Raw genomic sequence first — 17280 nt, 5'->3', positions numbered from 1 at the left:
AATTCTATTCATCATATTTCATTGTAAATTCTATTCATCATATTTCATTGTAAATAACTGACAAACGAATTGGGCACTACTTATATAAACACACTTTCAACAATATGGTACAAAATAAATAAGTATATGCAATTTGAACACAATGTAATTTTTAGTTTAGAAAGAAAGGTGTTGGGGAAAGAGAGATGGAAAGAATTGCAGCTTGTGTTTTCAATACTAGTTATAATATTTTGGAAAATTTGTATCATATTGTTGTAAATTTTAAATTAAGATACACATTTATTCCAAATATCTTAATGATTGATAATAATTAGTTTTCTGTGCAGTTTGTTTAATTGCAAGCAAATACAGTCCTTACTAATTGGTATTCTGATTAAAAGTTAAATTCAAATATCACAGTGTAGTCTTCCTCAGGTAAAAACTGATTTGTCATCCATCATAGTGTGAGGTTTTGTTAAGTGTGTCAGTAATTTATATAACCATTGGCTGTTGGGCTATTTTATATATGGAAAAAGCTGAAAATTATCATTAATTTTCCTTGAATTTAGCACATCTATTTTAGATTGTGTTATGGAAAGGAATATAAATAGAATTCAATTAAATAATGCAACATTTTTCATTATTGTTTAAGATAATTAATAAAGCCTAAAATAATTACTATAAATACAGGAAAATAAATGAAATAAAAATAATTGAATTTAGTTTTAAAAATCTTTCTATTTTCTTTTGCTTTAGTACCTTTTTTCATAATTATCTGAATCACAAATATCTTTTAACTAAAATTATATTATGTTATTGTTAAACTTGATGTAAGTTACAATCTCCATAAATAGCACAAATTATTATTTAAATTTTATTTTATATAATTTGATGCAATATCTTCTATAAATTTCAGTAAATTTTGATTTACTGATACAACACATTGATTAATAAAGCTGATATTACACTAAAACATTGAAATCTGCAACAAGTATTTATATAAAAACTTCCACAAATGTTTCTGAAGAACTGAATTCATTGATATAAAATATTATTATGGATTTAATTATATAAAGTAAATAGCAAACCTCTATCAAAATTAGAACACTTTAAATGACTTGTGGCCCACAAAATTATTAATAGCCAAATAGAATTATAGATTACTGACTCAACTAACCCTGCAATATGACAATGTATAAGTCAATGGTTTGATCTATTCCTGTACAATATATAGTTATAAACAGTTATTATATTATCACAATATAGAAACAGGAAATTATTGGGTCAGTATACAGGATATAATGTAAGTGTACTTGGAAGACCTCATTTTTAACCCTATACACATGTGTGATTTAGCATTAAAGAACATATTTAATGATATGATTTCATTAAATATTAATATCATTGGTAAAATGTGTTGAAATTAGTAAAGCTTTTCATTTGTATTTACTGAATCTTGCATTTATAGATTTTGCTTCTAGTTACAAGGGTCGTTCACCGAGTCATTAACATGCATTCGATATATTTCTTATATGTTTACAGGTTTATTTATATACAGTTATGTGAAGGTAGATTCACTCAAGGATCTCATCTTCGTCCTTGATTCGGTGTGTTGGTAGTATAGATATATAATCCCACAGTATTTGTGGGTATAAACTAATATTAAAACCAGAACTTTGCTCATCACCCCGGAACCAGGCGATGGTTGACGTAAGTCTACTGACCTGTCGGTCATTTTAATCACATATTGTTCAGACGTGTTGGTCACCAGTCTGGCTGGCGACTTTTCGGACATTTCTGACCACTGGCCAGTGCCACCCTACTACATCATAACACCTCCGGACCGGAGATATGTCCGCGATGACCGTAATCCCTGGTCAGTTCTGAGGGCCACATCATTACCTGACCGCTACCTGGCCATCACTGACAGGTGATACACAGAAAGATACTGCATGTTAATTACAGGTAAGGTGTCTTAAATCACGACATTATGTCATGAAATATGCATCGCTGACAAACATCTACGTACGCCCCTTAATTAGATAGCAAGCCAGGATACTTTCACAGATGTCTTTACATTTTATTAGTAGATGAGAAACGAAACCAAGTCAAGTTTATATTATATTTAAATCAGTTCAAAAATTATAATAAAATTATTTTATTTAGTATATAATAATCTGGATTTAGTGAATTAATGTTTTTTTCCTTCTGTTATATTCTTTGTAAGAAACAAACTAGCGTGTTTAGATAGATTATAGGTCAACATTGAATTCAGTGAAAATCATTAGTTATAACAATTATCATTGTTGAAACTGCAATACATAATAATCTGGATCTGGTAAATTAACTTTTTTTTTTGTCTTGGTGTCTTATTTTGTTTTTCTCTGTTACATGATTTGGAAAGAAATAAAACAATAAACTTATTTTTAATACAAATATCCCCTTTTCTCTATTAATTTTACTTATCCAAGAATATATATATAAGTCTCACTTATAAATCCTTGCTTCATGTTATCAAACTTATTTTTCATTTCAAGGAGCATGGGCACATAATGATAAAATCAATATTTTTGTTGTTAAGTTGAGATGTTTCTAATGATAAAATATTAAAAGATGATTATTAATGCTAATGATTCTTCTATCAAAATTAGGTATTAAATGACTAATTAATAACTAATTGCAGTCGTGCAATACTATATGTTTGTAATTTGACCAAGAGGTGACACCCAGTTACGACCCGGCATTTTTATGATGGCCGTGTGTCATGCCTCTGGCTCTATATATGTAAGTAATGCCTTACTTAACTAATTGAATTATCCTGACACATATTCAGCATATTTGAAAAGGTTTTTGTCGCCTTTTGGACAGAGAGGTTATTGTTTCGTCGTGAATATCGATACCGAGCACGAGTTAATTGTGTACAATCACATAAGTTTTGAAGTTTTGTCGTTTGAATGACATCGCTGGCACCTATACTCCCAGATAAAAATCTACAAAATCCTTTTCTGGTTTTCTATTCACAACTTGTTGTTTAAAGCTCAAAATCCTTTCTTGATTTAAATTTGTTTTTTGCACGTGAGGAATTTTACATTTCTTCAACGGAATTTGTATTGCCTGCGAATCTGTCTGAATATGCCCCTCCTGTAAAACGCCAGCATTTTTGTATTTCTTTCTCTAATTAGCAAAGATATTGCCGTTAGCCACACTCAAACGAATATCTCAGTATATGTATTAACAGAAATGTTTTATATATGACAGATTTATTTCCCGGAAGCCGTGTTGGATAAGCTTAATTATATCTTCACAGCTTGATGTAGTTCTATCGCCGTTTTTTCGGGTAGTGTCTAAATTTCAAAGTCGGGATATCCATTCCGGAAAAATTGTCACTCTCGATATGTGTAAATATGAAAATTTTCTTTGATCCGGACCTAATTGGGACCAGATGCTCCTATTAAAACAGTGACGGCGAGTAATTTGGGAAGGAAAGTGGATGCTCCTATTAAAACAGTGACGGCGAGTAATTTGGGAAGGAAAGTGGAGAAAGTGCTCGTTTTCTGTTCGATCACGATCCGCTGGCGATAACTACAACACTGAGACAAAGAAACGCGGTGATATTCATATCGCCTCATCTCAACATTACACAATCCATCCCGCGGCGGACCATTACACAATCCATCCCGCGGCGGACCACATCAATTCCTTGTTACTGACATATTAAAACTAATTTTCCGGCAATATGAGATAAAAAAAACTTCTTATTTAATTTTGACACATCACTCCAAATGAAATATCGCGTCGATCACCATGAGTCGGACCTGTTTACACGAGACTCAAGAGGTGTAAAACAGTTCCGACTGGTGCCAGATGCGGCTGTATTTGCCTTTATCACTGACCTAACGTCAATAATTACATTATGTTGTTATTGTTTTGTGTGATGTACCCCCTCCGGTGGCCTCATTGTTATAATTGCGGACACTGCGACACCTCACTCCGCAGTCCGGCTCCTTTATTGTAGTGACCGTTACTTAGAACAAGAGCACGCAATATCTTCCAGACGAACACATGCTCTGTTCACACCACGCTGAGTGATATATGCAGATTCGAATTGATTTTAAGTTATAGTTAATTACCTTTCTTTTGAATTATAATTATTTCTGGGCAGGTGGGTAAAGTATTCTGGAGAGAGAATCATGAATATTCAGCAGATTCAGTGACAAATCCAGCTAATCAGGAACGATCTATGTTTTTGCGGCACCTTTTCCATCATCAGCCATATCGTACGGCATCGCTACACACAATCATATCGGTTTTTACAATAAACTGGTGAAAATTGCATTAGATCATTGACATAATGGATAGTTATTATGTAGAGGAACTAAGATAACCCTCCACAACATAATGAGTTGTAACCAAAGTTTTATGGAGAAGACATTTTAATTGCTTTTACAACCTGCATTAAAAATAATTTGACTAAAACAAAATCAGCGCATTAAACTTTCTGGTTCGGCATTACATAAATTTGTTAAAAAACAATTAAGAAATCATTAAATTACGGTCGTTTCGTAAAGTATTTATAGCTATTCCCTTGCAAAAATCTGCCTATATATAGAGACATGTAACATAAACTGGTATCTAGTTCTATACAGTTCTAAACACTGTTTGTTGACCCTTCGGTGGTATAAATATTATCCTAGCTTGGGTTTTTTTCAGAATAGTACAAATGATCTGTTCCGTGGCCTTTCTCGCACGATACCGAGAGGATACACTTGTTGGAGGTGTTAGATACAGCGCCTGGTATGCGATGGCCAGTTTTGATGACTGAGAACCCACTTTGAAGTTAAGTTATCCTAGTTTGCATCAGAACTATCTAGACCTCTATCAAGATGTCTAAAGTGTTGTGGCTAGCACATGCATACGACCAAAAAGAATCAGTTGTGTGTTTTTACTCTCTCGGTACATTTGCCTATCTCTTACAAGCGTTCTTTGTCCTTGCATACAAAGGGAGGCTTGGAGTGCACGCGACTTGGGGGATGGCGATGTACGAAGTTTTTTCTCCATTAAAAGCCTAACCTGGTCGATGCACCATCTGCACTTTTTAGTCATTTCTGAGTGTTATCTTATGAGAGCTTTAATTGCTCTACGAAAACTTTTCATTAAACTGAAATTAATATGCCCTAATTATGGCCCTTTAAACATTAAACTGAGCCATACTGCTTTCCTTGTAATTGATTCAAGAGTCCTGGTTGTAGAGAAAATTTGATGGGATTCAAATGGTTTAATACCAAAAAAAAAAAACCATTCTTATTTAGAAACCTGACTATATGTAAATAAATAAAGATAATTAATAAAGAATATTAAGATTGACTTACTGTACTTACAAACCCATGTTTGTCGGAAATGTTGTTGCTGAGTTTGAGTTTGTGAAAGGAGACGACTTTCTGCATCCATTGTTCGCCAGTGCTAGGAGAATCCGGATGGATGTACATCCGTTTTGGCATTTCCGGATCCGCTTTTCCCGCAACCATCCAGCGAGAGTTGTGGAACTTGTAACGACAGTCATCGACAGCCGATATGTCCATCAATAAAATATATTTTGCTCTCTTGTCTAAACCAGACACTCTCACTTTGAATGGAGGAAACATCCGTCTAAAATAAATAAATGTATATGGATGGTAAGATAATGTAGGAATTATTTAAGTCTTAAAACAATCATAGGTTGTCACATAATATAGAAACATGCAAAGTGCCTCTGGTAAATAATTGCTATGTAAAACATGACAGGTAAGTGAAACAGCTAAATTTGAATATAAAATGTCCTCAGAAGATTTTATGAAACTTTTTTTCTATTATAAGTTTTAGATATTTATATTAACTAACTGGGGCGAAATATTCAGAAGTAAAATAAAGAAGTTAAATTTTAACATTTCAACTATGTTATATGGGGGAATAAATTTTAAAATTAAGCAACTATTATCAATAACTCTTTCCCCTTTAATAATTATCAAATCGATTAAAAAGACAGTAACATTTTGGTATTTCAGAAAAACAATAGGAATTATTTTACAAAAACTTCAAAGTCATGAATAATTAAATGTTTAATGAATGTTTTTAGACCTTTAGCTCTTTGGATGAGAAATCCTGATAGTTTAGAGGAGATATGGTCAGGTATTATGAAGTTCAAATCTTAAATTACTGTTAAAAACTGGACAGCTTCATCCCTCACTTACACTGGATCTAAAATTATAATTTTCTATGTGTGACATTGTTTTATAGGATTCATACTTCTACATTCTAAATTAAGAAACTGCATTATACATTAGATCTATGTTATTAGATAGCAATGTAATTATAATAATAGAAACGGAATTATTTAATGGTGACCTTTTCATCCGAATCAAATTAGCTTTTCCCCAAATTCTTATTTGCAAGAAAATAAATATCAAGTAAATTTTTAAATAGTTTAGAAAAAAATTACATTGGTAAAATAAGCATGGTAATTTATTTTTAATTGTAGTTAAATATAATTAGATTAATACATATGTGTGAACTATTGAAACAAGTATAAAAGATAGTGTAAAAGTACTCGGAAGTTGTTGATATGTCCAATCAGTGTATCAGTGACACGAGGGCTACGTCGTAAGCTTGATTATCCGGCCAACCAAGTGATCCCGATAACAGGGGCGTTACGAGGGCCCCTTAAGGCATCCCATTCAGGGAGGGGTATCAACGAATTAAAGGGACATCTTCATCAAATTACAGAGAAAGGGAGAGAGGGGGGGGTGGTGGTAAATAAATCCTTCAAGTAGAGGACATCTCCATCAAATTAAGAGAGGGGGTAACGAATTATACTTGGAGTGGACATTTTCGTTGCATTCTGGGGCATCCTTGAATAATACTGGGAGGGGATACAATTGACTTAAAGCTGTGAAGGGCACCTCCTTAGTGAGTACAAGTGGGATATATTTAATGTACTGACTCTGGGTTGACACCATGAATTAAACATCAAACTTTTTTCAAACTTATTTAATTGAATGGAGGGCATTTGGTTATTTGACCCTCAAAAGTATGGATCTATATTGATAGAGTTCTAACCTATCCACAAATTCATTCTGGAACGGTGGATAACTGAATTAACTATATGAAGTTTGTGAAAAAATAAATCTGTGGGAGGGGTCCACTGAATACAGATTGAATTTTAAAAACAACATTTCACAAGGATATTTGTCACTGTGAAGTGAAATCTTTAAACTGATACCGAGGAATGAATATGAGCTGCAGTTTGTATTTTCATGCTATATTTACGTGTAATTGTAAAACGGTTATTTATTTTAACAGTGTTTAAACTAAACACAACTCGGTGGAGACATATCCGATTCATAAAGAAGGAAGTGTTTCCTTCGAATTAGCACAGGGGAGGAGGTTAATACTTAAAACATAAAACGCCAAATACAGTATAGGCAAAGTGTAAAAGTTTATGCATACAAGATTGTGTAAAATAAATCAGGTAAATAAATAAAACATGTAGGGTAAATAAGCTCACGAGAATAAGTGTTTAAAAACTAGACTTTGTTTACAAAGCGTACAGAACGACCGATTTCTTGTTTGAAAACACACGTCCTCTGGTACAGTAAATCTAAGTAAAAGCAAAAAAAATGTCTAAAGTGGGGAAAGCAGAAAGACTTTTTTTGAACAATTACAGGACGTTATAATTACCGAGAGTAAATTATCCTCCCCGGTACCACGTGAGGGACGACGGTGTTACGACACAGGGAAAGGAACTTACTATCAACAAACTGGGAATTTTATCAAAACCAGCAGAGTTAAGGCTGTTGACACTAATCTGTTTAAGACGGCGAGAAACATATCGCCTAGTTTTACTTAAGGAGGCAGATGAGTTTGATTTACTCTATAATTGTTATCGTTAGGGTAATGATAAGTAGCCGAGAGGATGATTAGGGTGGTGTCCGGGGGGCAGGGCCGTGTGATTAGGTAGGTGTGTATGGGTTGTCCCCGGGGACGGGCTGTGTCACACATCATTCATACGTACATAAATATACGAGAATCTGTCAGCAGTACTCCGGAGAATTATCATTGATTTACTTATATTTACTTAGTATAAATCTGTGTGTCGTTAGCTATAATTAATCGACCCATTTCCTTAAATTTCAAACAGGTTTGACAACCTCGCTGAAATTCATAACAACATAACCGTATCTAGATACATTTGATTGGCATTGTCGATTATATTGTCAACATAAATCATATCTATTTTCACCGGACACTCATGGAAAATGAAATCAATTTTGTCAATTATAAATGTTTTTGTAATTAGATATCATTTAACACACATTTTGCTTTATAAATCATCTCTTAGAAGGGATTCACAAAGATATATATTTTTTTAATTTCGTAATTTTTAACATCAATTGTAGAATATTTATCCGTATTATTTGGTTAAAATAAGCAAAAGAATTAATAAAACTAACTGTGATAAAAAAAGCCTGTTGTAAAACTTCGGATTTACATAGGAATACTGATAGAAATTCTCTCAAACTCACCCCTCTAACTGTAGTTTGAGCTACAGAATTCAACGGAAATATTAATAATTATACTGCTATCTGTATTGATCACGGACATTTCAAAATAAATTATATCAATTACAACATAATACAAACCTGTTTCAATTACCTTGTTGTTATTAAATTAATTATTTATTTCTATTTAACAATTATAACAATCCTATGTTTATTGTGCATTTCTCGTATTTGTAAATATGTTTGAATAATGTATTACATTCTCGTAATTTTATTTACACCTATTTCCCGAAAGACCGCCAGACTATATATTCCTATTTAAACCTGAATATCATTTTACAGTTTTTACTGGCAAAATATGCAAGATAATAACGGTTTTAAATCTATATATTATGCTAGGATTGTTTAACTTTACAGGGCACTATCTGGTATAGTTTATATCCCAGTATCATAGCGAGAATAAATCGGTGATTGTATCGCAGTATACAAAGTACAAGGTTGAGTTTTGTTGACAATCTGCTAGTCACACTGGCGCTGACCGCAGATTATAAAGTGGCCGCAATACAAACGATACACTAATAAGTTTTAGAGTGTATTAAACATCCGTGCACTGTAGAGAAAAGCCTATCTCTGATAAAGGGAAATATATTTCATACCTTAATTGACGTCATATAATAAATTAATAAATATGGAAAATATCAATCAAAACTGACGCTTATACATTTCATAAAATATTTAATATAATGCGTTTTTATCATTATTTAAATTTTCTGTTTGAGTTGAAACAAAACAGTTGTTAATATAATTTTTATTTATACTACATTGTATATAATAAATAGATATAAACTAGAGGATAATTAGTCGAGTAGTGTTAATTAATCCCTAAAAGGTCGCCGTATTTGTATGTAACTTGGACTATAAATGTCGAATGAGTGTGACACTGATCTGTACCAGACGGAGGCCACCCACACTCAGCCCTCTCCGGGGGCACACACGACCCCAGGGCCCAGACACAAAATTAATAAATGAAAAATATACAAACCTTCCGGATTTTGTGATGACCATCTCGGTCCCGAGTTTGTGAAATTGTTCCCACATATCTTTCCCTTCCAAGTCCACTTTGGGATCATCCTGTACGTCCTGTTCCGGGGGTTCTAAGCTCCGGATAGGCCTCGGGTGCATGTGATGGAGCAGATCCGCGGGACTGAGGGGCGACCGGGCGACGGTCTGCTGTAACTTTGGCAGGATAGACGAAGGGACACCCCCGGGGACCGGGAGGGACATGGACGACAAATAATGCTGCTGTAGCAGAGACGTGTAATCCGTCGGTCTGTGGAGCAAAAATGGATTATATGTCATCGCTAAATCCGGATTTGGTCCTTGGTAAATCATATTTTTATAAGGAAAACACCTGTATTAATTAAATGTTATGACACTAGAAGGTAAACATCACATCGGAAATGGAGTCCGTATTCCTATAGGTGTTATATAGAGTGTATCCTCACTTCACTCGCGTGTGGTCAAATAACACGTTTCGTGTGTTTTAACATACTGCAATTTAGTACTGAGTACCTCAGCCTTGAGATATGGCATGTATACGGTAAACTATTTACTATACTATGTGTACACTGTCGTGATTGGTCACCGGACGTGCCTCTAAACCAATCAGATAGCCAGGCAAAGTGCGGTTATGACAGGTCCACTTGCGAACAAGCCTTCAGTCGTGTCGGCGCCAGCTCGAGTCGTTCTGTTATCGTGTAAATCTGTCATTAAGCCACGCCCACAATTCTCATCGCCCTGCCTGGTAGAGCGCTTTATCATTCACTGAGCGCACACTTACGCCTGTAGAAAACGCAAGCGTGTACGCAAATTATCACCGTAACGAATTCTTGTATTTTGTGGTTAGGCGTGACGGCTGATCGCCGTTTGGTAAGTAAAACATTTGCCGTTTCCTTTGCTTTGTTTTTTGTACATATCGTATTGTTCTGTCAGTAATTTACGCTGATATCAAACTGATTGACAGATCGGACCGTGGGAGAGTATGACGTCACAGCGAAGACAACTTCATTATATAGTCAATGTTTTTAACAATAATTTAACCATTTTAATATTATTAAAACAAAAAACTGGAAATTTTTAAATGTAAATCTTCCATAAATAGAAAACGTTGTACAACTGAAACAAATTCAGATCCCATTCGGATCTAAGTTTAAAATGAATCATCATAAATTCTAAAAATGAATTTTTGAAAGTGGGCGTATCCCTAACTGGCGCCGGTTAAATGACAGATGCAAGTGCGAGCGACTGAGACAGTGACAGGGAAAGCCAACGTCACGGGCGCCAGTTAGATGAAGAGTAATACATACCAGACTACCGAGTACGAACTCGCCGAGATACACCAACAAAACGCCAACAATATTTACCCACGTTTTAACGATGTTTTAAAACCTATTCATATGTGACTATCTTTTGTGAAAATCGCCCGAAAGTTTTTTCTTTGAATTGATTCGCGTGCCACTGTCGTAATTAATGAAAAAATCAAAAGAAATCATAAAGTTAAGCTCTTAAATGATTGCCACACCTTTCTTACTTATAATGAAATGATGCGCGGATTTTATCAGTTTATCGGATAGAAGAAGTTTAACGAGATAGGTAGCGCGATTGTCCCGCGTTTGATCTTCCTGTGTTTGTACGTATGTTTAAAATCATTTAAAATAACAGATGGTTCAATCCTATAGCATTAACGCTCTGTTTTGAATAACTTTGGCGATTTTCGCAGACACACACAGGTTTTCGTCGCCGCCAAACCGCCACTAATATGCCCAAATTCTAGGGATTACTCGATTTAGTTGATAAAGGTGATTTCTACAACTAGTCTATACTATAGGACTAAACACAGTGCTGGTTATCGAAGCAGGAATAAACCAATTATCTTACTTACGAAAATAATCGCCCATGAACCGTTGAAGTGTTAACGCAATTAAAAAGTATAGCAAGACCTGGCCGAGGTGTGACTTTGTATTGTGGTAAGATCAGACCAGAGCCTCCATGACTTAGGTCTGGAAGGCCCGGCGCCGATCGTTCACGCTCGCACTACACCCTCTTTATACTTGCCCAATTCCGCACAAAACAAAACAGTGAAAGTTAGGTATTTTGATCAACTGAATCACAATATGGCTTCAAGGGAGTTTTGTTATACTTACATAAGGAGCTGTGGTATGTGGCCTAGCGAGGATTTAGAGTTTTTACGACTGGACACCTCCAGGGCCTTAGTGTGGACTTACTCACTCTTCTTTGAGAGAGAAATTTTCGTCATTGATAAATATGTTTTCTCTGCCAAGAGGTTTTCTTACAAGTCATAGTAATTGTGTGAAAAAACGCTAAAATCTAAACCCAACCCCCTCTAAAAACAACAAATAAAAAACAAAAACAGAGATAAAGTCTACGAAATCATCATTCAATACCATTGGTCTTTGCGTTTGCTTGAATGGTCAACTTTAGATACATATATATTGCTAAAATAGAAATGAAAGTCACTGAAAACATATCTAACGTTATGTAGGATCAATTCCATGTAAATTAAATGTCATTGTTATGAAAATTTGACATTGGACGTATGTGAAAAGAGTTGTCGAAGACTTAAAGATGCTCCACCGATGACAAATGGTATTTTTTCACTATCAAAAGCAGGAGTAGACGATGTAGTATTTTTCTTCAGTTACTAAACTTACTTACTTTACACCATTACCACCATTGAAAAGTTTGAGCTTCTAATTTTACTTCAAGTTAAAAATATGAAAAAGAATTAATTGCATCCCGGAAAAAATCTGTGGCACTATATTCTATATGGAATGAAGTATTGATTGCGCATGCACCAAAGGCAAAATAAATTATTTTATGTTATTTTTTGTGATAATATTACCTTTATATACACGATTATTCACAAATTATTGTTCAAATAATGAATATCATTTATGCTCTGTCGGCGGTGGAGCATCTTTAACAAATTTCGATCATACATGAAGAATAGGAATTAGAAATTGAAAGTAATTGTAATATTTGGTAACGACCTTATATCAGAAATAAAGAAGTGATAGTATTATGTATACGTGAACAATGTTTTGACATTGTGATCACGGTATAAATTCCTATGATGTCCTTACTTATCCTTTTGTATTCCATGTACAGAGAATGTATGTTGGACAAGAGATTTACGCCTCACTTAATTACTGAAAGAAACATCTCTCACATTTCTGACCAAGAATAACTATATCCTCAGCTCACGAACGCCATCAAAGGGTTACTGAGGAAGAAACGGTTCGTCATATTTCCCATGTACTGTCGGGTAAATTGCCAGAACAAAAGGCGAGGGCGGATCTTCTGGCCAGAATACAGACCAGTAACGAACTTTGTGACAACACCAAGGTGATCAGACTCCTGTGAATTATGTGAATACACGAGAAAATCGGTTTCTTAGTGATAAAAAGACACTCAGTGCGTTATATATCTGTATTTTCATCACTATGACTGTTGGTATATTTCACATCTGTTTGTCCCAACTCTGCTTCTGGCAATCCGTTTGTTTTGTTTAGTCACTCATTTGTTTCATAACAATTCATTCATTGTTAGTATTTCATTCATTCATTCATTCATTCATTCATTCATTCATTCATTCATTCATTCATATTCATTCATTCATTATTCATTCATTATTCATTCATTCATTCATTCATTCATCATTCATATTATTAATTAATAATTCATTCATTCATTCATATCATTCATATAATTAATAAATTCATTATATAAATCAATATATTTACAATTAATAAAGTATATTGTCTTTTTTTTACTTCCTTCAAAATTCATTTGTTTACATCTGTGATGGACCCATTTAAATATCTCGTCGTACTTGTACACTGCACTTCCTAATCAAGCTAGCTATCTGCATACCTAGATGACTTCATTTGAAATTTTAGTACAGGTAAAACAAGGATTTACGAGTGATATACGTCCTTGAGGTAAATTATACAGTAGATTTTGTTCTTTGAATACATTGTAATGATAGTGGTATATTTCATACGGTTTATCTTGTATACAGTAATATACTATGTTATATTCCAAATAACTTGTCTTGTAAATTTTGTACATAATAATTATGATAAATTTCGTATGTTTGTCTTGTAAAATAACGACAACGCTATACATCTTTATGATTTGTGTTTTAAATGACATTACACTTTATTCTATATGGTTTGTTATGTAATTTAATACATATTCTATTTTCATAAATAAAAGCTTATTAATCTATATTCAGATTTTTAAAATAATTAACCTTTGTTATACACGGTTTATCTTTTAGATAAATAATAATAATGCTACATGTACAAGTTTAATCAATATGATTTGACTTAACTTCATGTTTTAATCCATATGATGTGTATTGTAGATTTCACACCCCTTTAGCTGTTTTACTTTGTCATAAAAGTGATATTTTTGCTATGTTAATAAACCTTTTCGAATTTAAAATTGTAAATATACATTTCGTATAATTGATATACATACATATTTTTCATAATTTGATGTTTGTATGTACTTGTAAACTTGTAAAACGTAACAGTTTTCATTAAAATAATTTCTATCTAATTATTCAAAACATCTGTAGAACACTGTAAATGATATAAGATCTTTTATAAATGGTAAGGTAATAGGTAAGTTAGTTATGTAGGAAAATGATAAATGATTATGATTAGTGTTCCTATATCATAGAATAAAATTATTACGATAAATAAACAAAACTTTGAACAACAACCGATTCGTTGTAACACACTCTCCTTCCCAAGCTTTGTAGTGCCTTTTATAAATATTCGAATATCAAATATTAGTAGGAAACTCTTCTGCCTTTGTAGACTGTCTACCAGATCCTACATGTAAGTGATCGATAAGATTTCTTCAACCGAATTCTAACACTAGATTATCTCCCCGTTGTTTGAAGCTTAGGTAGCAGACATTTCGCTAAGACAAAATAATCAATTTCTAGTTTCCAAATTTTAGTAATGAGTTTAATATTCTAGAGACTGGTGATGAGACTTGGTATTGCTGTGGAATTCGTTAACGATAATATATTTCGAAATAAAATAGAATCTAGAGGAATGTTATAATTATTTTATGTCGTAGAATAACGCATAAATTAAAACGTTTTCTTCTCCATCAAACCGATTCAACACCATTGAACATGGAAATGCCCCCGAACACATAGTAGGTAGATCTACGGAAGCCGAAAAGCACAGAAGAAGAATAATTATATAAGTTTCACTCAGATATAGTTTGACGTGCTGTTGATGAGGTATGTATATGGAATACCACATTATATGTCTATCAAATCGATCTACTATTTTATGTGTATTTTTTATTGTATCTGGTTATTTGAAATGTGTTGTTAACAGTTAGGCGACAAGTGAGTTAAAGTGAACAGTCGGGCAAGGATGGCTAAAGTCGGTAAAAATGGTGTGAATGTATCCAGTATAATTTCTTATGAAATAGAAATAGAATATCTCTCGCCAAAATCTGTCTGCGTACGAAGAAATTAATTTAAAGTATAGGAATCCTAAAACGTCCTCCCGACTGACTATGTCCGTGGTTACATTTACACGCAGCCTCGCTTTCAATGCTTTCAATTTCCTTTACTTTAATGGTCAGAACTTGGAAACGTAAGCAGAACTTGGCCGTCGTATTAATATGTGAGAACTTTTGGAAGGGCAATGAACGCATTTAGACTGGTTTTCTTTGCCCGACTATTCACTTTAAATGGCTTATGAAATATCAAATATAACTATATGAATTATACTATAGTGTACACGTTTTGTTTATAAAAAGCTATAGGATATCAAGTTTATCAAATAAACCTCATTTTTATAAGTGAACTCCTGTTTATAAAAATATAGTTTGTGAAATAATAACCATATTCCATAAAGGTGTATATTGACAATTTTCTTCTTTTTTTTTATTTATATGAAACTAATTACATAATCACTGTAATGATAAAGCAATATCGAGAGTTTATTTTCTATCGAGATTATATGTTTAAGGTTGTGATATGTATAGTTCATTTTTATCAAACCTATGACGAGAGAAACTGATTTAATATTATACATGTACATTGAATACTCCAATTAATTGTATATTTAACATAAAGAGTTGTAATGACTAACAAAAATGGTAATTTCGACCAGGGATTACGTGTGATATGTATAGTTCTGTGACGTCATCTAATAACTAATAATTCTGCACGTGCTTGTACCAAACACGATCATGGTTTGATTATCCCCTTTCATAGTTATTGAAAATTCTATTTGGATTTCATTCCATAACTGACGGTTTACAGTTTTACAGTTTTATCTTCATTTATGTATTTCTGATAACACGAACGACATATTGTTGTTCTCTGGTCTTAAATTACATTATTATGTATGTTTCAGATTTCTAATCATTTCTTCTAGTGATGTGTGTTGTCTATAAGACATACAATATTTCCCCAAGAGAGTAGCTTTTCTTTGTTACTGAAAACATATATTGATTATCCCTGTTATGCTTCTCATACAGAAACAGAACATATAGCACAAACAAGTCATATAGGAAAACACTGTCTTATCTTATGGTTGAGTCTTAATCGATTCTGTAACGATATCTTTGAAGTTTTAATAACAGTTTTAATAAAATCAGTTTTATCATTACTTTCTATCAGATCGTATAAGAGTATAGATACACCGCATCTAAATGATTGTATAAGTGTTGATATGAAGAAAGAGGACTATGTATCATATAATAATATAATTTTTAGAGTAAAAATGTCTAGATGAAATACACTGGTCAAATTTTTTTAACCCAAAGACAGTTGTGAGTAGATGGTGTGTACACACGTGTAAATGTGTTCGCTGAGGCAAGTTTTACTATTACAACGTCTTCAATCATCTTCGTGAACGGGGATTTATATGAAAGTATATTGCTAGAAGGTTATATAATATGGTGAGTATTGTACATAAGGCACTCAACATAATATAGCATTAACATTAGAAACATATTGCTTTTCTCCTCGACCTGCGATCATGAACTGGTCCAAAGTCTTAAACAGTGTTAGGTGTAGATAAAGCTAATCACAAATGATTTCGTAAGTTACGTTGTTTATGATTGGCTCAGCAAAACGTAAGTCTTATGATTTTTTTTTCTTTCACGAATGTTGAACATGGATATAGAAATGGTGTTAAACAAATTAATGGTATATATTTAACAAGATATTAAACCATTTATATACTGTAAACAGCTTTATTTTTTATATTAATTTTCGCGTAATTTCGCAACAAGAGCTCGATTGCGAATTCATTGACGTTTCAAAAATATCTCTATGACAAGTATACATATATAAGTTAATAGTCGATTTGAAATAACAGTATTCTTGACTCAAGATCAATTTTTCCCTAGAAAAATTACCCAAGAAGTGAAAATTAAAAAAAAAACTATAACTGTTCTACATAATGACCCGATATTGCGGTTTTAATGAGTACTTGATGTACAAGGTGATTTCTTCGAATTAGCTTCAGAATTCGGCTAATTAAACACATTTAATCAGCGTTCTGATAATTTATCTATTCATGTCGATTTACAGAAAATTTTACCATTACGTAAATCTACGTTATTTCATTCTTAAAAACACCCCCATGTAATTTAAACATGACAGCTATTAGACATTTGTCTCCAATGGACTATTCAA

General features: G+C 33.1%; 1 protein-coding gene across 3 annotated transcripts in view; it reads right to left on the bottom strand.

Annotated features, from left to right (window-relative positions):
* Positions 1-17280, bottom strand: part of LOC138331643 (T-box transcription factor TBX2b-like) — a 65321-nt gene that overhangs the window by 11617 nt on the left and 36424 nt on the right. The window contains exons 2-3 of one of the 3 annotated variants that reach the window (XM_069279366.1): positions 9556-9843; positions 5349-5625 (exon numbers count right to left, since the gene is read on the bottom strand). In XM_069279366.1, coding sequence (XP_069135467.1) covers positions 5349-5625; positions 9556-9843 — 565 coding nt within the window. Of the gene's footprint in view, positions 1-5348; positions 5626-9555; positions 10115-17280 lie in introns of those variants that run through there. The other 2 variants (XM_069279365.1, XM_069279367.1) reach the window with 2 other exon arrangements.

Source organism: Argopecten irradians, chromosome 9 (genome assembly GCF_041381155.1).
Source record: "Argopecten irradians isolate NY chromosome 9, Ai_NY, whole genome shotgun sequence".
Classification (NCBI taxonomy): domain Eukaryota; kingdom Metazoa; phylum Mollusca; class Bivalvia; order Pectinida; family Pectinidae; genus Argopecten; species Argopecten irradians.
This window is presented reverse-complemented; position numbering and strand designations above follow the sequence as displayed.